The sequence below is a fragment of the Bacillus rossius genome, chromosome 2 (genome assembly GCF_032445375.1).
Source record: "Bacillus rossius redtenbacheri isolate Brsri chromosome 2, Brsri_v3, whole genome shotgun sequence".
NCBI lineage: Eukaryota > Metazoa > Arthropoda > Insecta > Phasmatodea > Bacillidae > Bacillus > Bacillus rossius.
Window position 1 is genome coordinate 121,569,819 of NC_086331.1, and position 26,627 is coordinate 121,596,445.

General features: G+C 38.7%; 1 protein-coding gene across 8 annotated transcripts in view; it reads left to right on the forward strand.

Moving 5' to 3' along the window:
• LOC134529707 (armadillo repeat-containing protein 2) overlaps positions 1-25,994 on the forward strand; it is a 103,122-nt gene extending 77,128 nt beyond the window's left edge. For all 8 annotated transcript variants that reach the window (XM_063364076.1, XM_063364077.1, XM_063364078.1 and 5 more), the window contains 3 exons: positions 4,582-4,714; positions 14,004-14,164; positions 25,687-25,994. In XM_063364076.1, coding sequence (XP_063220146.1) covers positions 4,582-4,714; positions 14,004-14,164; positions 25,687-25,850 — 458 coding nt within the window. In that variant the 3' untranslated portion in view covers positions 25,851-25,994. The remainder of the gene's footprint in view (positions 1-4,581; positions 4,715-14,003; positions 14,165-25,686) is intronic.
• Positions 25,995-26,627: the final 633 nt, after the last annotated feature.

Below are 26,627 nucleotides of genomic sequence, written 5' to 3' on the forward strand. Positions count from 1 at the left end.
TATAATGTACATCACCATCTATGTATTTATCAACAGATACATAATCAGTTAGACTACCTCGATGTTTCTGTATATTTGTTGCCAGTGCCCCCACAACAATTTTTTTTTATATCGTCAACATAATTTTTTCTAGTATATGTACTTACTTGTCTAGAAATTGGTTTGCACAATCTTGCTTTTTCTATGGTCGACATTTAGGTCCTTTAAACTAGTACCCCACAAAACTACAAGTCAACTGGAAGGTGCTAAGGAATAGCTATAATATTCTCTGACATTATAATTTCCATTTAATACTTTTTTTTTTCGATGTTTGAAGCAATTGAATCTCCATCATCATCGCAATTTTATGAGTCAGCTCTTTCCAATTACACATTTATTTGTTTGCACATTTTTTTATTTATTTATATTATTTCAAACATGCTTCCATTTTTGTCCCTATTTGTTTCCTATTATGCAATTAGTATTCTATCATCCTAAAGAAAAAAAACTAATGTGTTTTATATATAATCTTTTATTTGACTGACTTATTTCTTCACTCTAATTAACTTCTTGTAATTGATTATGATCAGTAAACTTCATACTATAACTGATATAACATATATCCTTATTTCACCTACAAGAAAAGCCATATAAAATTTTTTGACAGAGAAGCAAGCAAAAAATAATAATAATAACATACCTGTACTGGTACCAAATTCCAAATGTATCAGTAGCACTAAAGATCTCGTAAATAATAATTCATCATTATTGCCACATTCATACTTACACGAATAGAGATGATAGAAATAAAGGAAGGGGCAGGAGCCAGTAGCTGGCCACTACCTTAATGACGTCACAATTAAGTGAGGAATGGAGATGGGGCGTGGAGGGGTGTGATATGGTAAGTGGGGTATCAAATGAAACAAGGAGAGGAGACGGCTGAGTGGTGACATGTCTGCTGGTGGCCGACAAAACAAATGAAAGGCACGGACGGTTCCAAAGTTTGCCGGCAAGTGACGGTAGTGTCGCAGTTCAATACAATTTATATTTCCATATGAAATACAGGATATTATAGTCATTATCAACATTTTTTGTAACAAAGAAAGTTATAGTAATTACTGGTGCGTGGTTTCAAACCATCAAACCCAGTTCTACAGAAAATATCCAACACCAAATAACTTATGCATTTAATCACTGATTTATTTTGACATTCTCAATAATATTTATCCAGTTGACATATAAATTAAAAAATAAAATATGTACATTATAAAATCTTTTTATTTTTTATGGAGGATCACATTTTAGGGTCCCTCGCCAAAAATACATAATTTAATAAAATAAAGATTACATAGAGTACACAATAAAAACACAATACATGGCCACAAGGGCTTCGTGGAGATTTTCAAATTTATGAAACAGAGCTCCTCCGACGACACCGTCCTTAAAGTTCAGTTTCTTGTTGGTTGGTGATGGCTTCTTTGTGCTGCTGGGGGTGGCTCTGGACGCTAATGGTGCCTTGCTGCTGATGTGGGCAGCATGGAGGTTCAGCGATTATGTACACAATAAAGAGGATTATGATGGTGATGATGACTGGTCTCGGTAACAGTCCCGCAGTGCTGCTAGGCGACGTGGTGGTCACCGATGTCATCCGCCGGGCCCACCGGCCACCGAGACTTCGTCGTCGTCATCGTGGTGGTTGTCTCATAGATGGTCGGTGCTGAGGAGTGGTCGTCTAGGGTGTGAAGCGTCGGGAAGTGACTCGGCGAGCTGTCGGATCAGCGGGTTGTTTCGTCGGCAATGTCGGAGAAACATGTCGGTCGTTTTTCAAAGTGTCTCGTAGAGGTGTGTCCATTAGGATCTTTCGTAGATTCACACGGAAAAGTTCAAGGCGCAGTCGAGTGCCAAGGAAGTATGAGTGGCTGATCGGGTGAAGACTGAAGTGAGATGAATGAACCCAAACTGGGCATACGTATATGATATGTGAAATAATGTACGGAATATATGCGGTGATGCGAACGTCCAGTGGGGTGCTGGATGATAGCCTGAGTATGGTGGCCAGCTGCGCCATGACGACACGGGACTTGGATCGGGTGGAGTCCAGGTGAGAGATGAAGGTTAAGGTTCGATCCAGCGTGACCCCCAGGTGGAAATGATGGGCGGGTGGACTTGGTGGGGATGTAGATGTGATAAAAGGATGCACTGGGACTTGGAGTGATTCAGCCCGATGACATGCGCAAGGAATTGGTTGTTGAGGAATGTGAGGCCACGGCCGAGGTGATCACCGAGCATCTTCTCGGAGACGGAGGAAGCGAGGAGGCAGGTATCGTCGGCATATTGCACCAGGCAAGTACCAGAAGGTTACTCGAGGTCCGATATGTGTAGGGTGAGGAGGGGGGAGGATGGCACCCTGAGGGACGCCGATGGTAACGGGACGATGGGCGAAGAGCGTTCCCTCCACCCGAACCTAGAAGGTGCGGCCCTAGAGGAACGAGCAGAAGAGGCGGGCGAGGTGGGGGGCGAGGTCGGTGGATGAGTGGCGCTGGACCAGTTAGGAGTGGGGGTCAGAATCAAATGCCCGGGTGAGGTCAAGGAGCACATGCCAGTGTGTTGCTGTCTGGCGAATACTTGGACCACCAGGAGCTTCACACGAGCAATGGCATGGGTGGTGGGTGGTTGGGGGTGGAAGCCGAACTGATTGTGGGGGAGAAAGTTGAGGGAGTTGGCTTAAAAAATGAGGCGCTTGTGGGTAGCTTTCTTTGCAACTTTGGAGAGGATAAGCAGTATGAGAGATGGAATGATAGGAGGAAGGGAGAAATGGTGGTTTACCTGGTTTGGGGATGGGGAAATTGTGGCAGTCTTTCAGGGGGAGCGGAAATGACATAGAAGGAACATGGATTTGTGGAAACAAGTTACGAACACGGTGGCCTTTCGGGGAAGGGACGAAGGATGGAGGAGGAGATAAAGTCGGAACCAGGGGTGGATTTAGGTTTGATTTTGGTGAGGAGCAATCGGACTTCGGAGGGGTCGACGAGGGGGAAAGGGGCTGATGTCGAGGAGGGGCGGGAGGGTCACATGACGGGATAAACTGGAAGGATCGTCCTCATCAACCGAGGACTTGAAGGACAGGGTGGGTCGCTTAGCGGAGGCGAAGGTGGTCGCGAGGCAGAGGACGTCCACCTCAGATCTCTCCGCCACCCCCACGGGGATAGTGAGGAAAGGGCTGGATGTCGGGATGGACTTGAGGCAGCGGATGTAGGACCACAGTGACTCGGATGTGGCGGTGAGGGACTGGAGGCCCCGAGTCTCCAGACGAGCCTTCCACTCCGCGACCATCCTTTGGCGCTGCCCCCACAGCAAGAGGTACACCCTACGGTACAGCGGAGAGCAGTTCATCTGTCAGGGGCCACACGAGGAAAAACCTTCTTTAGTAAAGAGCTGGATGTGTTTCATAGAAAATTATTATGTATGATGGCCTTCTGGTTGAGTCATTGCCAGTAACCAGTTGAATCCTAAGTGTTGGTTAATTGGCGCAAATGTTTCATGCTAAACAATTACATTGTTTAGGTACCTTTGTGTGTGGTTTACGTTTAAAATATGTGTTCTTGGTAGTTGCAACAAGAAATGCATCTCTATTCATTAAATCATTCTATGTAACAATGCCATATGAAAATATCAATAAATTTGGAATTTGCTAAGATTGTATGTAATAAGAGGGCTTTACCTCCTCTATTTTATGTAGGTTAGAGCATATTAATATAGCAACACATCTCAAAAGCCTCAACTTATCTTTGCTCTCCCTCCCCCAAAGAGTAATCACTGCCATACAAGAGAATATGCCACATAAATGTTTTTACAAAGGCTTTTTCATCTTTAAACTAATATTGTTAGATATTTAAAAAAACTTAAAAATCTTGTTAAATAATGTCTTTGTTTAGTTATGTGGCACACAATCTTATTCTTACGCTTACCATCGATAGTGACCTTGCCACCCAAATATACAAATTCTTTTACTATCTCCTGCCTTTTACTCTCTATGTCCATTTATGCCTGAGTTTCTTTTCTTACATGAACCATTACTGTTGTCTTAATCATTTTTATCGTCATGTAATTTTCACTTAATTTTTATTTCAGCTGGTCAAGTGTCAATCAAACATTTTATTAAAATTGGATTTATATTATTCGGACAGCAAGTATTTACATATAGACTTGGTATTATACACAACAGTCTTATCGTACCCAAACTTAAATACTTATTGTCTTTAAATAGCATTATGTACAGTAATCTTAGTCGACTAGAAATAAATCCATCATAGTAGCAGTCATTTAAGCAATTATAATGCATATTACGTTTTCCAAATAAACTCTCGTTCAGAGATCTTTTCTTAGTAATAAGATTATAAATTTCATGAATACAATTCCATAAAAATAGTTTCAACAATTTGATACTGTTAGTCTGTAATACGTTTATTCGCCGACTTTTATTTGTCTCAGATATGTTATGTTAGTTTCTTGGTTGCCTATTTAGCTTTACTCAACAGTATAAATATTTTAATTACTTAGTTCTTTGGAATGAATTTCTAACTTTGTTGTGTCATTCAACAGGCATGGAACGATTGTTGACATTTCTGGAAAGCAGTGATCATGAACTTCTGTGTACTACAGTGGGAGTCATTATTAACATGATGGCGGATTGGGACAAGAGACTTGCTTTCAGGCAAGAGAATGGAATACGAAAGTAAGAATTCATTTTCATCAACCTGTCAAGCACTTTGCTTTTATTCCACACCATTAGTAGTGTTTGCATTAGACAGTTGTGTATTGTAGTGTTATGAAATTACTGTTACTCGCTTGTCAGACGTGCTAGAAGAATTATAACAATATTTGTAATTTATCTTTTTATTAAAATGAACAACTACGAGAAAAAAGAAAATGTTTTGTAAAGTAACTCACCATAAATTCTAAGAACAATATATATTACTTAAGGCTGTAGGGCATTAGTTTATAGAGAGACTTGTGTTTGAGTCTGGTGTGACAATTATAGATAGAATGGTTTAATTGTTAGCTACGGATAAGTCCTGTTTGTTATGTATTCGTTGCTTTAAAATGTTCTCTTGGCGAGAGGTAAAATGCCACCCCCCCCCCCCCCCCAAAAAAATCATTTGCAAACATTAATATCAATTTTGAAATTTACAAATATAAAACTTTTTAATTAAATGAATTAGGTTTTAAAAGCATTAAGTGCAAACCTACAAAGAAAAATATACTTACTAGATTAAAAATGCATTACTTGTGGCCATTCCTAGAAATAGAGGATATCATGTGCCCCACTGAGGGATAACCCTGACTAGCCACATGGGACATGGAGACATGTGGCCAGTCTTCAAACTGTCAGAGCATCAGTATGGATATAATCTGTTACAAGCAAATAGATCAACCAGGTAACTTACATGTTTTACACTTACCATAAGACCAACAATCCCTGTAAAATGTTTTACGCTTAACGCAAGAACAAGCGGTTCTGTACCATTAAATCTTCAGTCTCAACTACAAAATTGACTACGAACATTCATTTAGGATACACACTCGTCAACCAGTAAACAAAATAGGACACACTCATCATCTAGGACACACAGTTGAACACATGTTTGATTCTAAACACACATGTGGACACACACATTTGTCATTTAAAACACACATCTGGACACACAAATTTGTAATCTAGAACATAAATTTTGACACACATTTGATAAAAAGGACTCAGATTTGGAAGCACAGTAAAAAAACACACTTATTTTCTTGTAAAGGATGTTCCTTTGTATGAATATTCAACTCAGTAGAATAAGATCTCATTACTAGGATGCGATACCATCAGTAAGATTCTATCCCATCAGTAGGATACGATCCTATCAGTACCTAGGATACTATACTATATGTAGGGATATGATCTCATCAGAGGGATGCGATACCATCATTATTATAAAATTAGTTGGATAAGATCCCATAAAAGGGCTACTATACCATCAGTAGAATACAATACCATCAGTAGGTATACAATCCCATCAAAGGAATACATTCTCATTAGTAGGTTACGATCTCATCAGTAGCATACGATACCATCAGTAAGATAATATCCCATCAAAATAATATGATACCATCAGTAGGGATACTATACCATTATTAGAGATACAGTAATATCAGTATGGATATGATAACATCGGCAGGGATACGATCACATCAAAGGGATACAACCTCATCAAAGGGATATGTTCCCATCGGTAGGATACAATTGGTTGGATACAATTACAGGATACGTTAGGATCCAACTCCATCTGGCTACAATGGCTCCATCTATATTTGGCTTGATCTGGTTTCAATAGCTCCATCGGAAAATGGCTCCGTCTGGCTACAATAGCTCCATCGGAATTTGGCTCCAAATGCTTTCAATTGCTTTTTGCTTGAACTGGCCCCATTGCTTGAATAACTTTATTAAAACTCTCAATTTTGTTAGTCATTGGTGACGAATTTTACATCTTTAAGTTAAAAGTTGTATTACGAAAACTCATTCTAAGTTATAAATGAGCTTTCAAGAAATTAAACAAGCATTTATTAAATAAAAAATATGGGTATCTTGTTTCTTGTTTTTCACTTTTATACACATGCAGGTAAAAAAAATTTCATTATTGTGCTTTCTTTTTTTAATAACTTCCTTTTTTCTATATGCATCAACATGACTTTAGTCAAGGCCATGATTGATCTTGTGGTTCGGATATGCCTGGTCTATAGGTACACCTGACATTGAACATGACCTGTTTAAAATGTTCGTCACGTATCGGCGAATAACACCTCTTGGTTCGGAGATGCTTGGCCTATACGCCTAACATTGTACATGAACTATTTAATATGTTCGTCGAGTATCGTCGAACAATACCTCTTGGCTGCTGCCTGGATGTTTCTGACAACTTACTGGGCACCTGGTTTACAAATGGACATGCGTTCCTGACCACTGAATAGACGTGCATAGCTACCGACTGGGCATAAATTGCCACCGACTTGAAGTGTTAGCCTAACCAACCGACCTGACTTCCGTGCCTGACCAACCTATCTGAAGTTCCTAGACAAAAACTGGATGTGGCTGTCCACCTACTGGACATGCGTTCCTGGTCACTGAATAGACGTGTCTAGCCACCGACTTGGCGTACCTTGCCACCAACTGGACATGATAGCCTTTCCAATTGACTGGTCGAGTGTGTCTGGCCAACCGACTGATTTGCCTGGTCACCGACTGTAATTAGCTTGTTTATCAACTTACATGTGGAAATGCACTGAAAACACAATTCAAGGCTTGCAATGGACTTGCTTCGCCTTCTAAGCAGACTGTAGACATCGAGAAACGTTAGTAGTTTGTTTGCTTCTTGTACTTGTAGAATTTCTATAAATTTTTTTGTAATTTAGTTTTTTTTCTCGAACCTGTCACCTTTTTTTGATAATTTTAATTAAATTATCATTCTTTTTTCATCAGAGAAGTATCGAGCTGAGGTGATTTAATCAGCCAGTAATTAAATTTCTGAATTTTTGATGAATTTTGGAACTTTTTCCGAATAACTAGCTTAATTAGATAATCTCTAGATGGCAGTTACGACGGTCGCCAATATGGTGGACGCCACAGTAATAAATAATTCCTGCACTCTAGCGAGCAAAGAGTAATTAATATGATGGCAACGCATTTGCCAGATAGCACGTGTACTGTGTGACACTAGCGCTCCTTGAATCAGTTACTGAAAACAATATGGTGACAGCACTCTCTAGTAGGTAATGTGTGTTAACTATCTCTCCTGGTAGCATGTATTGAACAAATAAATATGACGGATCTATTTATAACAGGTGTTGATATTTGTTATTCCTTCAAATTAAAAAAATACAAGTTTTATTGTGTGTGTTATTTCGTATATACCTTAATTAATTCTTGGTCTGGTAAATGTCTCTATAGTCATTCGGTTAAAGGCGTATGTTTTCCAAACCAGAGTTAAGGGCTGTCGTGGTTCAAATCACTGTGCTTCAAATGTATTTTGCATAAAAATTAAATTTAATATGTCAATAAGGACCACAACATTAGCAGGCAATGGAACATAAACCTTCCCTGCATGAGACAGCGATACTGGCACTCTATAGGAACAAACAAGAAAAACAAATATGATGGAATCCAAGGTGGCGGCCTCCAGCAGAACATAAATAACCAAGATGTCGGTTGTGACATCATCTAAGATGCGGCCTCCAGCAGACGACAACAAGATGGCAGCTGTGTCGTTAGAATCTGAAAAAGGTTTTTGATATCAGATCCAAGATATTGGGCATGTTATTAGAATTGTCTGTTATTGTCTGTAACGAAAATGTCAACATTCGGTGGTTGGGGTGCTCAATGACAAGATGTCGGAATCCAAGTTGGCGACTGGGGTCAAAGGTCTAGGTCAAGTTCAAATTTCAAGGTCACATTAAAACATAAAGTTAAAGGTCAATGGTCACGGTGAAATGTCTAGTTCAAAGTCGGATGTTAAGTTCAAGGTCAAGGTCAAGGTTAAGGTTAAATATCAAGTTAAAGGTCAAAGTTCAGATTCAAGTTAAAGGTCAATGTCAAATGTTAAGGTAATACTGTTTTAGTGCCCATTCAGGGTAAGGGCAGACATATAATAATATCACATACACTGCTTCTATTCTATTTATTATCTGTTACCACTCCGTGTTTATCCTAGCTCCATGACACCATCATCACAACTGTCTTACAGTGGCACCAACTTCATGACTACACTACAACATCTCCCCTTTCAAAGTTGTTTGTCAAATACACTGTACATACATTACATGTTCAACCTCTTGGGAGGATTTATAACTCTCCCTGATCTTGTTACTGTTGTTCTGTTAACACCAGCTGGTTTGATAGAAGTATCTTGCATTCTAGTGCACCCTACACTCCTGTCAGCTTCCATTAAACTAAATTTATATGATTGTCTATTTGCACTACCATTTTCATCATTCACTACATGGTCTTTATAAGTATTCACTTCGAAGCCTGCAAAACCATTTGTTACACCGTCTGATGTTTCCTGAGCTCTCCTGTGGTGTTCTTTACTTCTTCCTTCCTTTTCTTCGCTGTTTATTGGCAATATGACTTCTTGATGTCTTTCACTTTCTTCTGTTTTTGAAGACGCTTTTATGTGTGTTTCATTTCTTCTCACTTCTCTTCCATTCTGGTTCCTTACAACGTAGGATCGTGGAGCGTCGTGTATCCTTACAACTGTAGCAGGTTCCCACTGTGCATTCTTATTTGTTTTTATCACCACCTTGTCTCCTTCTCTAAACTCGCTAGCCTGTTTCAAGGCTGTCTTATCATACTGTTGTTTGCACCGTTCTTGATTTAATATCATTTTTTTATGTGCGTCTTTTTCAACTTTGGGTTGAAGCATTTGACTTGTCACTGGTAGTAATGTTCTTATCTGGCGGCTCATTAGTAGTTGGCACGGTGAAATGTTTAAGCTTGACAGTGGCGTGTTTCTGTACTCTCTTAGCAGATCTCTAAAATCTTTTTGCTGCTCCATACTTTTCTTTAGTATTGTCCTTGCTGTGTGACATCCCTTTTCTGCCAGGCTATTACTTCTGTGATAGTGCGGACTACATGTTCTCAATTCAATGTCATAGGTCCGTGCAAACCTCGCAAACGTTTGCGATAGAAAGGGCATATTGTCTGCTCTAATTACTCTTGGAATGCCATGCGTGCAGAACACATCCCTCAGTTTATCACAAACATTTTCTGCTGTCTTATGATTTATTGGTATTATTTCCAGCCACTTTGAGAATATGTCAACAACAATCAAGTAGTTCTTGCCTGCATTATCCAGAATGTCCACTGAAACCTGCTCAAAAGGGAGTTGTGGAATCTCTTGTGCAATCATTGGTGATTTCTTCTTCATTGATTGATATTTCTCACATATATGGCATCCACTCACCCATCTTGTAATGTCTGAATACATATTTTTCCAGTAGTACACAGTTTTGGCTTTGGCTATAGTCTTGTCCCTTCCATTGTGACCTTCATGCAACAGGTTCAAAATAAGATTCTTCAGTGCTTGAGGTACAATGAGTTTGTCATTGTAAAAGAGCAACTGATTGTCCACATAAATGTCATTTCTCATAGGCCATGCCCACCTAATGCACTCTGGCACTTGTTTTTTATGTTCAGGCCAACCCTTGCCATACATGTCCTTGAGAGCTGAAAGTTCATTATCTGTTTCTGTGGTCTTGATAAAGAGTTCTTTCTTTGACTCAGACATGGGTAAGTGCCTAACTAGTTCATGAACTAGTTCTTTCATTTCTGGGTCCTCTTCAGTAGGACCTAAGAGATATGACCGGGACAGTAGATCTGCAATGTACATTTGAGGTCCAGGTAAGTATTTTACCTCTATGTTGTATTTTAGTATTTTTAGCCTCAGTCTGCGTAGAACTGATGAACCTATTTTGTGTACAGGCTTGTTCATTGTGGCAACAAGTGGTTTGTGGTCCGTCATGATTGTGACCTTATACCCATACACATAATTGTGAAATTTTTTCAGGCTAAACTCAATGGCTCTCATCTCTTTCTCTGACTGTGAATAGTTTTGTTCGGCTTGTGTCATGCTTGACGATGCAAAGGCTACAGGTTGTTGGTCCTGCAGTAACACACACCCTAATCCATCCTTGCTGGCATCACATTGAATCACTATCTTTTTGCATGGTGTAAAGTTTGCCAATACTGGTGCATTGGATATCAACGTTTTAATTTCATTAAAAGCATTTTCATGTGTAGGTAGCCACTGATAGCATACATTGTCTGATAAAAGTTGCCGCAAGGGTGCTGTTATGGTAGACATATGCGGAATGAATTGTCGAACATAGTTAAACATTCCCATACATCGTTGGAGCTCTTTTTTCGAAGCTGGAGCTTTGAGGTCGACTAATGCTCTTACTCGATCTTGGTCCATACTCATTCCTTGCTTGCTAAATTTGAAGCCTATATATGTAACTTCATTTTTTCTATACTGCACTTTCCTTGCGTTAAACTTGATATTTCTCTCTTCAGCCCTAAGAAGTACTTGTTGCAAGGCTTTATCATGCTCTTCTGCTGATTTTGCATACACAATGAGATCATCCTGATATGCCATCACATTGGGAATATCATTGAAGTTGCCTTCCATTTGTTTTTGAAAAGTTTCGCTAGCACAGATAAGGCCGAAAGGAAGTCTTTTGAACTTGTATACTCCATACGGAGTTGAGAAGCTACACAAATTACTTGATTTTTCATCCAGCTCAATTTGATGATACCCATCTTTTAAGTCCAACACCGTAAAATACTCATTAAAAGCCAATGTTTCAGCAACTTCTGACACGGTTGGAATTAGATGATGTTCTGTGACAATGATTTTGTTTAGCTCTTGTGGATCTAGGCAGAACCTTAGTTCCCCATTTGGTTTCTCTACAGTTACTAACTGATTAATGCAATGTTCCAGTGTTGGATTTTCTACTCTTTCAATCACTTTTCTCTTTTCCATTGTTTCAAGAGTTCTTTTGAAAGTTGGCTTCATTGAACTTGGAATCCTGTGCGGGGGCTCATTAATTAGTTTAGCCTCTTTTCTTATCTTAATTGTGTATGTGCCAGGAAACTTACCTAAGCCTTGAAATATTTTAGAATTGTTTTTCACAAACTCTCTCGTAATGCTGTCTGTAGGCTCTGCCACAATTGACTGTACCTTCTTCACTAGTTCAAGCTGTTCACATCCTTCTAAGCCTAGTAGTGGCGTTGTCTGTAAATTTACCACAACAAATTTCAAATCTACCTTTCTTCCCTTCACTTCACATTTGAGTGTGACAGTTCCTTCTGGTTTAATTGTAGATCCACCAAATGCTTCCAGTGTTATGTTTGTCTGCTTAATTTTCACTTCTGGTCTTATTTGATCTAATATCTCGCTTGGTATAGTGTTAACAGCTGCTCCTGTGTCCAGTTTAAAATTGATTTTTCTGTTTTCTACCCATACATCCTGTCTCCATTCTTTTGTTGGTTTCGCCCTCAATGAGTCAATTTCTTTTTCTTGTTTAGCCACAATTCCATACATAAATGCAACGTCTTCTTCACTGTCATTATTTTTCTCACTATAATGTTCATTTGTACTAATTTCGTGGATTTGTTGTTCTGTTCGGCACATAGCCGCAAAATGATTATATTTCTGGCATGCAGAGCATTTTTTGCCATAAGCTGGACATTGTCTTGGAGGATGTTTTCTGCCACAATATGAGCAATTTGAAATGCTTTGAAGATGTTTTGGTTGTTCATAGTATCTCGCACGTTCATGTACGTGTTGTTTTTGACTGTCTTGTTGCATAGTTGTCCTAATTGTTCTTTTAGGGTTATATTTTCCTCGAGCAACGGCATCAACTGGAATTGAGGTTGTTTCTTCTCCACCAGTTTGTTTGGTCCTACCTTGGCCCTGTTGCATCTGTGTTGCTTGTTCCCGACTTCTCTCTGATGCCTGACAATGGTTGACTACTTGCTGAAGTGTTGAATCTTCTATTCTCAGGAGACTCTCCCTCAGCGTGGTACTACTTATTCCCACAATAATTCTGTCACGAATCAGGGATTCTTCGAGGTCCCCAAATGAACATGATTTAGCCAGTCTTTTCAGATCAGTGACAAAATGGTCAATAGTTTCACCTTCAGCTTGGCACCGCTGATTAAAAATGTATCGTTCAAATGCTTCATTTTTTTTGGGGGTTGTGTGTTGTTCAAATGCTTGTATCACCTTATCATACTTTGTTTTCTCTTCATTGTTAAGATTGAATGTGTTGTACAGATCAACACCTTCTTGACCTATAATGTTTAGCAACAGAGCTATTTTGATATTATCAGGTTTGTTATCGTTTCCACTGGCAATAATATAAATCTCAAAGTTTTGTTTGAAGGTTTTCCAGTGTGCTGCCACGTTTCCTGAAAGTATCAATGCAGCTGGCAAATTAACAGTTCCCGCCATGTTGAGGTTATGTGACGTTTGCAGTAGCCTGGTGTTCACTTTTTATGGATTGTTTTTTTCTTGTTCTTGTCTTATCGACATATTAATCCGTGCTGTTACTTTAGGTTCACGAGTTCATTTATTTTGTTTCCTCCCGCACTTTCCATTTATTCGGCACTGTGTTATTTATTCTTCTTGATACAATGGTCTTTTACTATTGATCCTACCGACTGCGCCATGTTTTTGTGCCCATTCAGGGTAAGGGCAGACATATAATAATATCACATACACTGCTTCTATTCTATTTATTATCTGTTACCACTCCGTGTTTATCCTAGCTCCATGACACCATCATCACAACTGTCTTACAGTGGCACCAACTTCATGACTACACTACAACAAATACAAGATGGCCGCCATGATATCACAGTCCAAGATGGTGGCCTCCAACAGAGAACAAGATGGCGGCTATGTCGTCAGAATCTAAAAATTATTTTGAAATTTGGATCCAAGATGGCGGGCATGTTTTTAGAATTCAAGTTGGTGGCTGTAACGAAAATTGTAACATTCAGAAATTGGGATGCTCAATGTCAAGATGGCAGTCAGCTATGAAGCCAGATGCAGGAGGAACCATTATATACTACTTATAACTTAACTATTTCCGATTATCCTCATGTGATTTGTTGAAACTTAACATGAAATGCCATCATTTAACATATTAAAAAATATGTTCAGGACATCTGTATCCAAATTGCAAATAAATGGGCCCTGCCTGAATAATTTCATGGTGATGTCATTCAGTCAATAATCGATCAAAATCTTACTGTTTGGTGGTTATTTTTTAAGAATCTTTATTCACAAAAGTGAATAACAACCAGATTAGGTCTAATTTAGTGTGTCCATGTATAAGAATACTTGTATGTTAAAATGTTTAAAATTAATTTTTAAAAATAAAATTAAACTTATCAAAATGTGTTTTGTTCTGTGTTTTCGCAGAATGATAGATGCACTCGGGAAACATGGAGAAGATGAATGGCTATTAGCAACCTTCATTTGTCAAGCTCTTTGGAATTACTCTATCGACGCCGTCGATCTTTACTCAGCATTTACTGCGGATGAACTGAACGAACTGCTTGAATTGTTGGCAGATTTTCTTGGTAAGTTTTCTCTATACACAGCCAGTTCCAGCGGTTCAGTCTTTCTTGCGAATACTTTAGGACGTTATCCATGCACATCCCGGCCTCTCCTCAGCCATCACTTTGGCATCAGATGAAACGTGATATGTGCATGTGCGTATTGGTTTGTAAGTGTGTGTACTTGTGCGTATATGTGTCGTGTGTGTGAAGAAAGGCTGCTGGTCCATATGGCTGTGACCCCCTCCAGGTAACTGCAATAGTTTGAGTAGTGTTTGTGCATATCTTTAACCTTACTCTTACAGTACAAAACTGTTAAAGCCAACGCGATCATATCTTCATCTGTGGTGGATTTTTTTATTTTATTTCGGGAGGTATTTGAAAAAAGGCAGTTGATCTACGAGTGCTTATAATTAAAATGAAAACATTAATTTCTCAGTCTTTCAACTGGATCTCAAAGAAAATATAATAATGGGAAAATACTAAATTAGAATGACTCAAAGCACGTTGTAGTATTATTGGAAAACATTATTTTAGTTTATATGTAAAAATATTCTAGTAAAATTAATTTAAAAAGTTTGGAGTGAATTAATAAAAAAATAACGTTTAAACTTTGGAAATGTCATAAAGCTTAAATTGGAAAAAAAAATTGTTACATCTCATAGGATTTGTATAAAATATTTTACACGAAAACCTTTAGTTTTTGTCCAAGCTTTGACTTGAACGAGCGGGTATCCGAGAACATTTCTTCCAAAACACGTGATATTCCCTCCCCTTACATGGTGATGCTTGGTCCCAGCCCCCATCACCCACCGAGAGACTGTGGCCATTCCCATTCAATGAGGATATCAGGTGCCCCACTGGGGGATAGCCCAGGCTAGCCACAGGGGACGTGGAGACTTGTGGCCATGGCCCAGATATAAATTTCCAGTTTTTTTAGCTAGTTTTAGCTCGACCCAATGATATCAACAAATTTACTTCAGCTTTAATTTATTTTTATTTTATAGCTAATTTTAGCAAACTTAAATCTCATTTTGTGGAAGGAAATGGCGATGACTTCACAAAAACAAGGGACCAACTGCAAAAAAAACAGTAGATATTGTTTTAAAAGTTATATATTGCTGAAATTATGTGTTTTGAATCTTGAGTATATATGACGAATAGGGATTGCAATCCGGAAAACCGGATCCGGTAATCCGTTGGTGGATCCGGCATCATCAGACGTCTACTGGATCCAATACCGGTACCGGATCCGGTAAAAATACCCGCCTACGGCATGCCCCATTCGTGGTGGAAAGAAGGGGAGGTGAAAACATGCGCAGGTTTCCCTCCTCCACGCGCTTCCTTACTACGTCACGTAGTAGTAGCCAGCGCTCTTTTTCCAAGCGCTACCCATTTCATTTACGTCTCGCGCGAACCTTTGCTATTGTTGGTGCATAATCGTGAGTACTTTATGTAGGTAAACTGCCAAATTGTGCTGTGTACCGATGTTCCAATCACTACAAAAATTAGTTAAACGTATTTAATTCAAGTCATCCCTACAATAAAGGGAAATGAAATGCACTCAGATGAAACACATATAGTTTTGAAAAATGTTTACGAAGTACAGTAGAGCACCCTTCAACCGTAATTCCCACAAACGGAACTCCCGATATCCGGAACTAATTTTCCAAAAAATATTAAAGCATTAAAAAACATCTCCAAAACATTTCCGCACTGGAACGAGGCGTTTTTGCTTTTGCCTGACTGTACATGTCTTGTAGGCGCGCGCGCCCAGGTCTGTCAGAGAGCTAATTATAGCCGGTCTTTCCCGCGCATTGCGTATATATACAGCTGGTTTTCACGTCGGACGTGAATTACTATAAAGATGTTTATGCTATAAGTAGTTTTATTGTTTCACTATGTCAAGTAAACGGAAAATTCCGGCCGGCCCGAGAGTATGTACACCGACTCCCACTACACACGCTGACACATGTGATAGCGAGTAACATTTACTTCCAACGTGTATTGCTTTCAGTTTGTAGACAATAATTTAGAGTACAAATATGTATTGTGTACATATTTATACGTTAATATATGGTTAAACAGCCTACATTGACCTGTATTTCTCTATCTCTGTTTTTAAACGAGATGCTTGAAGTGTTATTCTTGTTTATGTGAAATGTAGAGCTGTAGCAAACCGTATGTATTCGGTACTGAGTAACGGGTGCGCCATCCAGTAACGAGTAACGAAACGTTACACACGGCTGCATTTCGTTACTCACATTTTTCGTATGTTTTACGCATGCGCGTGCATATTAGATGAATTTACGTTGCAAAGAACGATATTTGTTTATTAAGTAAAGTATAATTTGAAAATTCGTCCAAGTTTTTTTACTATTTATTAAAGGTATTGTGTGTAGACAAAGTTTGAGATTGGAAGAGAAACAACGTAAGAAAGTATTTTTTACAAATTAGAAATATGTATGTTTTTGTATTTTATTGCGTATTTTCACGTTTTTTTTTTTGTTATCTTAAAAGAGATAATATAATAAAGCCGCTTTAATGAGTTATAATTGTTTCTTGGTTAACAAAAACTTTTAATTATCAAATATTGTTAATTGTTTATATTCTATTTGTTATTATTTACGCGACGTCATACTGTACGCGTACGCAAAAGACTCGATTCGTTGCTGCAACATAACATAGCATGTTATGCGGTATCAGAAGTAACGAGTAACGTAACGATACGATAGTAACTAGTACTAATTGTTATAATAACGAATACATACGGGTACGCTTTTTTTTCGTTACTTTTACACCTCTAGTGAAATGTAAACTGTGCGTGGCAGTGACTATACACTCTCCGGAAGTGTTAATCACTAGCACGTCAACACAGAAGTAACACAACACTGCAGCTGTAGTCATACTACCTCCCCCGATCCCTCTTCTTGTCCTCTTCGCTCACGCACGCACCCGCCTACAGTGATAAGAAACACGTGCCTGCCAGCTTGCTTGAATGAAGGTCATTCAACCGTCCCGGAGGCCGGCCCTACCGCAACTCCCCTTACCCGGAATTTTCCTATAACCGGAATAGACCTCCCCCCAATGATTCCGGTTGAGGGGTGCTCTACTGTAGTAGAAAAAATTCCAGCGGCTATTGGCAAATCCAAACTACCTTTTCAAAATTTGTTTTCACATTTGAAAGAAAAGTAGTGTCAGTTACTTATTGACGTGTAATAAATATTAAATAAGCTACTTTGGCATAAGTCATACGTATGATCATCCTACGCCATTGTATTTTAAGTACCGTCTGAGATCACATGTACTAGGAAAACATTCATCTAGGATTATAGTAATGAATAAAATCACAGAAATCAACGAGGAAACTGATACTGAGAGCTACAGCTCTTACACGCCATTGTTGAGGACTAAGGAACGGAAGTTCCTGATTTCGATGTGCCGTCTCTTGATTTAACAACACATTCGTATTTTAACAGAGAGAAAAATTAATTCACGTATACACTAACAAACAAATTTTTGGCAAATGTGGTTGGATTTGTAGTGCATCATCTTAGAGCTAAATATTATAATCTTTTGTGTTTCTACATAGATGAGTAACGAAAAGAAACATGGACTGAATTTGATTCACATGGACAGATAACGTTTCAAGTAAAAATTTTATGAATGCAGTAAAATTCTCTAAAAATAATTTTATAGAATTTCATTGCGATATTTTTTTTTAAGTTGAGAAACAGAAATCTTCGTGAAAGTTACAGGCAAAGTTTTTAAGCAGACGCGTAGAATTTCCTTTAGAAATCATTGAATATTTTGTAAAAACTTGTACATACATACGTGTTAAAAAAAATAAACAAAGAATTGGGCAAAGAAAATAATTCGTGGATGAAGTCAAAATGTTAAACTGCCACCAGCCACCATACCATGCCTACATGTTCAGTTGTTTTTATTCGTAATTATTTCTTAATTATAAGTATTATAACAGAGTAAATAGAGCTAATTTCCTAAGAAACACAATTTTTTTTTTACAAACTTTACGATACACGCACTTAAACATCTTTGTTCAGTTGATTTTGGAACAAAAAAAATCGTTTGGATGTGACCAATCCGGTCGGATCATGCCGGATTGAAATTGGTGCCGCATTGCAACCCTAATGACAAAGACAAGGGGATGCACGGAGGGAAAAGCTTACAGAAAAAATAAATAGTTTTGGTGAGGAGGGGGCAAGAAGGTATTCCATTTAATCGTCCTGAGGAGGGTGTGAGTATGATGACCGCCATTTTCTTGACAATGATGCCACCAGTGAAATATATATTTCAAAACGGCAAAAATTATTGCTTACTAAAGCCGCAGAAAGGAACCCTACATCTCTTTAAAAACTGGTCCATATTCTGATCGACAGTTTCAGCATCATTGCTCATCCTATAGTCCACTATACTATTGAAAAAATGGTTCCTTAGGGCAATATCCTGCCAGGGCAGTAAAGTGTAGGTATCGTGGGACTCAAACCTGACCCCTTCCTCCAAATTCATAGGACTGCTCGCGAGAGCCATTGCTAGACGCCTTACAAAAAAATATGTACCCTTGAACAAAATTGATTAAAATTAACCTTATTGAGTTACAATGGACGTATCTGGTAAAACAATACAATACATTAATTAAAACGCTCACGTAAACAAAACACAATAAATAATAATCATCAAAATAAATCACAATTATATTACAACATAGCAACATGTTATTTAGCTTTGCTTTTACAAACAAATCTCAATCGGTATTTGCATTTATTCATGGCAAAATGTTTCCTCTCTAATGTCATCTCAAACCAATATAAATATATATAAAGATAGAAATTCAGTAAAATCTGACAGGCCTTTACCCAATAATCAGCAGTTGTTTTCAAACATCATGATAAACAGCGAGATTTATCATTGTCACTTAATGTGAATAAACTTGAATATTCCTTAGCTTTATTAGAAACTTTATTGGATTCTTGAAACTTTTTCCAGCAAACGTCGGGAGTTATTCAACCCAGTGTTGCGGATTAGCCATTGAGTTGAAATACATCAACGGTTGAGTTGCCGACGAGTTCTGTTCGGGATGCCAACTCGGACTTTCTCGTACTGTATTTGGGGATGAAGTTGTAGTATATTCTGTGGTTGACGGTACATCGGCTCGCGTAGTTTCTCGGGACTGCATTTGTTGCATTTTATCCTCTTCATTATGTACTCTGGTTTCTACCTCACGTTCTTGTACGTTATTTTTTTTTTTACAATCAATTTTGTAACAGAGAAGTACGCTCAAACCTTTCCTGTACTGTTTTTACGCACTTATTGATTCTCTCTTTGTAAAGTTGCTTAGCAATAACATTGCACACTGCTTCTGTTTGTGTTACCCGTTCTTTTACATTATTTGTTTTTGTAGCTGTACTAGACAGTTGTAGTGCAACATCCTCGCATGTAATTTCTAATTCTCGCCTAAAATCTAGTGTAGTTTCAACTAGTCAGTTACTAACATCGTTTATTTGAGACATTATACTGTAGCTATGGTGACCTTTGTGGTGATGTTACATTCTATTACTTTGTTACGAACTGTTAGTTCGTTTTTCAGTGAACTTATTGAACTCTCTTGTTTGGTAAACATTTCGTCTAATGACTGTTGCTATATTCTGGGCATTTCGAAAATATAAATGGTTAAGTATTTTGTGTGTTGATGTTACCTAAGTATGTTGCTACAGTTTAATGCATGGTTAGTTGGTTAGTGGTTGACTCCAGCCACTCCACTTCGACTCTGAAAAATGATCTGAAAGTGATGGCGGTTCAATTGCATTTTTGCGTACAGTAACTCGACCCTGAAAGAATCTTCCTTTCGTTTGTCGTATTATCTGCTCCGGTTTCCATGTCTTTTACAGTATTCTCTTGGTTCCTCAGATAACATTTCTTGCAACTATACGTTGGCATACAGACAGCATAAGGCCCTTTTTGAAGTTAAATGAGTATTTAAATATTAACTAAATATTGGTTGGCAAAATCTAGTGTCTCTCTTCAATAATATATAACTTCCTAGCATTCGTTAACGCTTTAGAGTTGGGAACCAAAATATATATGTGATACCCGTCTTAGTGAAGTTAATATCCTATACTTTTTCTCGAAATAAATGGTTGAAGACAACCAAAGTATTATGATATATATAAATTTGATAACAAATTTAATGTTTGCATTTAAAAATCTCTATGATTAAAGGACTTCCAGAATAAAATCATATCAAGAATGGTTAATCTATCAAATGTTTTACTCCAATTAAACTATATATATAGCACTAGCTGTCCGACCCGGCTTCGCACGGCTATACTAATGGAAAAAAATTAAGCCACATCTCCCATTTACAGTAATGGTAAATAAAAAAAAAATTCAGTGATAATTTATTACAATGCTGTATTATGTACCGGAGAGAAAATGAATAGTACCGATGGTTTCCCGACTCGTGCACGCAACGTACAACTGATGTACCCGTACTTTGCTACGGCAATCTACAGGCAGATCACTCTTGCGCCGCTCATTATACATGCCCCTCCTCAAGTGTACGCCACTGCCGCGCGATACCCGTTGCCGTGGAGACGCAGAAGGCTTGAACAATGCAAAATCCTGTTCTCATGCAGACAAAGTACCCACTGTTGCCTGGTTTTAACCACCCATGGGATCTAATTTTCGGAAAATGTCATCCTGCGTAACATAAGGAACATTACTGTGAAGTTTAAAGTGTGTAAAATATGTATACTTGAAAAAAAGGGCAATAAAAAAACAAATTAAGCACAGAGAGAGGGAAAAAAACAATAGTTTAGGTTTGTGATTTAAAGTGATAAAAAGTATTTAAATAGATACTAATTGAACTCTTATGAGGGTACTGATTGCTTTGTTGTTAATATCACGCGGGTGTTTTTTACTTGTATGGGAAAATTAAGAATGATAAGGCATCTAGTGTGTGGCAACCATGTTAATAGGCAATAGGAAATAAACTTTTAGCGCCTGCGGCATTGTCAACATACACTTCGTACGTGTACTGCATGTTGTATCTAACCCCCTCCAATGCATTTGATTCTAAATTGGACTTTTAGTGGATCCCTAATGTTATTGATAATATAATATAGCCTATAGCCTTCCTCGATAAATGTACTATCCAACACTGAAATAATTTTTCAAATCGGACCAGTGGTTCCTGAGATTAGCGCATTCAAACAAACAAACAAACTCTTCAGCTTTATAATATTAGTATAGATTATTTATTGTCATATTCTGTGAAAATTTATTGATGTTCAACCATAATTATATTTAAGATTGATTCATTGACTAATTTGAATTTATAGTATTACTGATAAAATTCTTGAATGTTAGTAAGATGTCATTAAGTCAAAACATACAACTTAAATATCTTCATAAAATTAAATTCCCGAGCAAAAACACATGAGAATATATTATGACAACAGAGCATATTATACAGGACTACTGGTTAGGTAATTAATCATAATAAAGCATCAAAATATTTCAAATAGATTAATGCCTTGATAAAGCCAATAATATTGTCAACACATGACATACTTTAAAGGGCCAAAAAATTCAATTTGGAAGTAGTATTTTTACAACTAACAATTTACAAACAATACCAACATATACAATGGGACTGATACCTTAATTTTGCTGAAGTTGACATCATCATTTATTCATCGTCAACTACAGCTGTCATAACCGAGGAATCATCGCAGGATCTCCGCAGGACATCAGTTCTTAGATGTAATAGAATGTAGACTATCTTTTCTCTGAACAATTTACTTTTTGAAGTACCCGTCGAAGCATTCCTATGTATCAAATGCATTCACGAACCTTAAATGTTGTAGAAAATTTTTGTACTAATATGGTTAATATTATCTTGAAGATCACATCACTTTCACCAGTACTTTTTTGATTATGAATGTTCGTTGAACTATATAATATTCCGCTTATTTAATCAGTTAAACAGCGACTCTACTTCGTCGTGCTCTATCCAAGGGCTTACTAAATTTCCTGATTATTTTATTTATTTTTCTGTAACATTTTTTTATTAAAAAAATTTCATAACTTGCAAAAATTATTTGGCAGTCCTTTCTCCTATCATAAATATAAACTTAGATTGCAGTGTATTACCCTGAGAAATTAAAACAAAAGAATAATTTTTACATGATTATCTATACAAAAGTGAAATCAAATAAATAACTCAAATTAATTAAAATCAGAATCCCTACAGTCTATCATGAGCTTGTCACGCATATATATATATATATATATATATATATATATATATATATATATATATATATATATATATATATATTGTCACGTCCATCATTATGGCCTCGGCCGACATTCAAGGCAGAGAAACAATTTTGATACCAACATGGTCGCCTCTCCAAAGCAAGCAGTGTCCCACAGGCTTCTCTACGAAAGCCTTGTGGTCTAGGTGACGATTGGTACCACAACCAAACCTAGATGGCACCAATCGTTATTGCCATTTGTTACGGTGTGTATATATTGTATAGTTTATGTACGATGTTAAATGCTTGACAGGGCTATGTGTCTGAATTGTTAAATAATGACCTTGATTGCTGGTTGCTGGGTGACAGATGATGGCCTGTTTTTGTAATGTGTCCCTCTTGTATCAGTAATCATTGTATGGGGGAATTGTTTATAAGCTTGGTATAAACTTACCTAGCCAGAGCTCCCCACCAAGTGAAATAGTTTAATAAACTTGGAAAGCAATACTGCAGTGGAAAAGTTATTGCACTCTTATCCTCTCTCTCTCTCTCTCTCTCTCTCTCTCTCTCTTCTCCTTCCTCTGGAGCGGCCTTCGGGAGCTCGCTCTAGAATCCTTTCCCCTCCCCCCTTCCTCTGGAGCGGCCTTCGGGAGCTCGTTCTAGAATCCTTTACCCTCCCCCCTTCCTCTGGAGCGGCCTTCGGGAGCTCGCTCTAGAATCCTTTACCCTCCCCCCTTCCTCTGGAGCGGCCTTCGGGAGCTCGCTCTAGAATCCTTTCCCCTCCCCCCTTCCTCTGGAGCGGCCTTCGGGAGCTCGCTCTAGAATCCTTTCCCCTTCCCTCTTCCTCTGGAGCGGCCTTCGGGAGCTCGCTCTAGAATCCTTTCCCCTCCCCCCTTCCTCTGGAGCGGCCTTCGGGAGCTCGCTCTAGAATCCTTTCCCCTCCCCCCTTCCTCTGGAGTGGCCTTCGGGAGCTCGCTCTAGAATCCTTTACCCTCCCCCCTTCCTCTGGAGCGGCCTTCGGGAGCTCGCTCTAGAATCCTTTCCCCTCCCCCCTTCCTCTGGAGCGGCCTTCGGGAGCTCGCTCTAGAATCCTTTCCCCTCCCCCCTTCCTCTGGAGCGGCCTTCGGGAGCTCGCTCTAGAATCCTTTCCCCTCCCCCCTTCCTCTGGAGCGGCCTTCGGGAGCTCGCTCTAGAATCCTTTCCCCTCCCCCCTTCCTCTGGAGCGGCCTTCGGGAGCTCGCTCTAGAATCCTTTCCCCTCCCCCCTTCCTCTGGAGCGGCCTTCGGGAGCTCGCTCTAGAATCCTTTACCCTCCCCCCTTCCTCTGGAGCGGCCTTCGAGAGCTCGCTCTAGAATCCTTTCCCCTCCCCCCTTCCTCTGGAGCGGCCTTCGGGAGCTCGCTCTAGAATCCTTTCCCCTCCCCCCTTCCTCTGGAGCGGCCTTCGGGAGCTCGCTCTAGAATCCTTTACCCTCCCCCCTTCCTCTGGAGCGGCCTTCGAGAGCTCGCTCTAGAATCCTTTCCCCTCCCCCCTTCCTCTGGAGCGGCCTTCGGGAGCTCGTTCTAGAATCCTTTCCCCTTCCCCCTTCCTCTGGAGCGGCCTTCGGGAGATCGCTCTAGAATTCTTTCCCCTTCCCCCTTCCTCTGGAGCGGCCTTCGGGAGCTCGCTCTAGAATCCTTTCCCCTTCCCCCTTCCTCTGGAGCGGCCTTCGGGAGATTGTTCTAGAATCCTTTCCCCTTCCCCCTTCCTCTGGAGCGGCCTTCGGGAGCTCGTTCTAGAATCCTTTACCCTCCCCCCTTCCACACACTTTACCAGACCCCTCCCCTCCTCTTCACCATGCCCAGCTAGAGGTCAGGCAAGAGGCACCCCAAGAGAGACAAGGAGCTGTTCGGCGACGACGTGTGAGCGCAGCGCCCAGAGGGTGTTTTACCCCCACTTGAGACTCACCACTGCCTTGTCCCGAAACCAGGGATAAGACTATATATATATTTCAATAAATGAGAACAGTATTAATTAAAATGATCATAACCAAAGCTTATGTGTAATATTTAATTCAAGACTCAAGGTAAAAAAAAAAATTATAAACAATTTACAGACATATTGTAATCACATACATATACTAAACTTCTCTCACACAGACAGTAAGGTAATTTCATGCAGTTATTTTGTTCGGGAAATTTGCAAGGTAGAACTACCACCAACTCTAACGTAGGAGTAAATTCATTTTTCTTTTCTGTCAGGTACAGTGGTTCAAGTCCTGTCATTGACATGGGTGTTTTCAGTTTTAATTTTCTCAAGCTGTTATCTTATTAAGACATGAGTCAAATTCAGAGAGGTTAATCAATTAAGAAATAAGTTGAAATTATTTTGTCTGTGCTGTATATGTTTAGAAAGTATCCACTGTAAAGGTTAATCAAACCGACTCAGGGTCATGCTCTAATAAGCTTAAAATGGCATGTGTGATTTGAACTACACGGGAACCAAAACTAAGATTTTTAAAAAATTTATTCATATTTCAGGTTCATATTGTTCTAAGAGGGAGTGGGTATGATTTTTTCAAGATAAGGTGTCTGTCATTTGAGTTGTCTAATATCCGAGACACAGTTCAACAGGTTCACCTCAACCTCATTGTGGCGCCAAGGGTGTTTGTCAAATGGGGCTTTGCTCGGGCACTCAGTAGTGGCAGTAGACCTGAGATATCCCCTCCCCTGTGGAGGCCAACATTGTGAGAGGCGTCACTTCTCCGTAGCTAGCAAGGGTTGGAATCTCCCCGACCGGACCATGGGGATCGGGACAAGGGATATCTGGAACATGTTCGCGCTTGAGTGTTCGGATGTTCGGAGTTCTCTTCGACCCATCTGTCAGTTAGTGTCTCCCAGACTGCAGTGAAATGGCGTAGCTATTTCCCACTTAGCCTCTGGATGGCCGTGCTGTGGTTCTAAACCCTAAATAGTTGTTTATGTCAGTGTGAGCATAATTAATAATCCATGTTGCACGAGCAAAATTACATGTTATTTACAAAGATTATAAAGTCTCCACGTTATACCAAGAGGCTAAGTGGGAGGTTGGGATGGCGTAAGTTAAACCAACATGGCGAAAATCATATCCGGAATCCTATTTCAAGTACACAGAACCTTTAATCCAAAGAGGCCAGCATGTCACATGGTGTAGCATCATCATGCTGTTTTTAGTTTCTTTACATTTTATCTCTTGTCATTGTGTTTTGTTACCGAATGTTTTTGATGATGTGTTTCTTTTGTTCTTAGATGAGGAACGACTGTTTGGCATAAAAGAAGGTTGCGAGGCAAATGAATCGGTGAAAACTATGGTGAGATTTCAAGCATGGGAAGATTTTTCTGGAGTCGCGACTGATTTGCTGGAAAGGTTGGAAGCATTTCTTGACTCACTGCAACCACAAGTGTTAACTTAAACCTTTGTATTTTCATGATGTAATAATGTCATTTCGGAACTATGACATGTGAAATAGTTTTAAAATAGATATCACAGATCTTTAATTATATAATAATTCAAAGTGCATTTTTTTATTAAAAATATGTTTTACAACACAACAAAATGTTTTACTTTTATTTCTCACCGGAAGTACTGAAAATTGTGAATTATTTATAATATTTATATTAAACCTCCATTAAATATTTGTCCTACCATTTATGTGTATATAATTCTGAATGCTTCAATAAATATTTGTGAACTTATATTTGCACATCGAGTGTAAATTACAGCTACGCAAGTCACTTTTATTATTTTAAAATTGTGATTTAATTTTTTGGAACAAACATTTAGTTATCAATTTTTATTTAACAATGTATAAAAAATACTGACATAACAGTGCCTAGTTATTTTTTGGGAGAAAATTAGATACTAATGCACTTTCATTTCCTAACTTTTTATTTTGCTGGTAGATAAAATTAATTAATTGTTGTTTTCTTATTTATTATTATTGTTTTATTTTGTTGTAAATTTTATGTGTTTTTACACATATGTAGCCTATCTGCAATTTGTAATAAGTCAAGGATAACAATTTTAAAAGTAAAGTTTTAAAATCTGTATCCCTTACCTCTATTATGTTTACAAAATTTATATGATAAAGAGGAAATCTTTTTTCCCCATGTCATTTCTTTCCCTAAGACTGCGTTCACAGTAACCGTATTTGCAGCGCGACACAGTGGTGCATTGACAGCGCCAAACT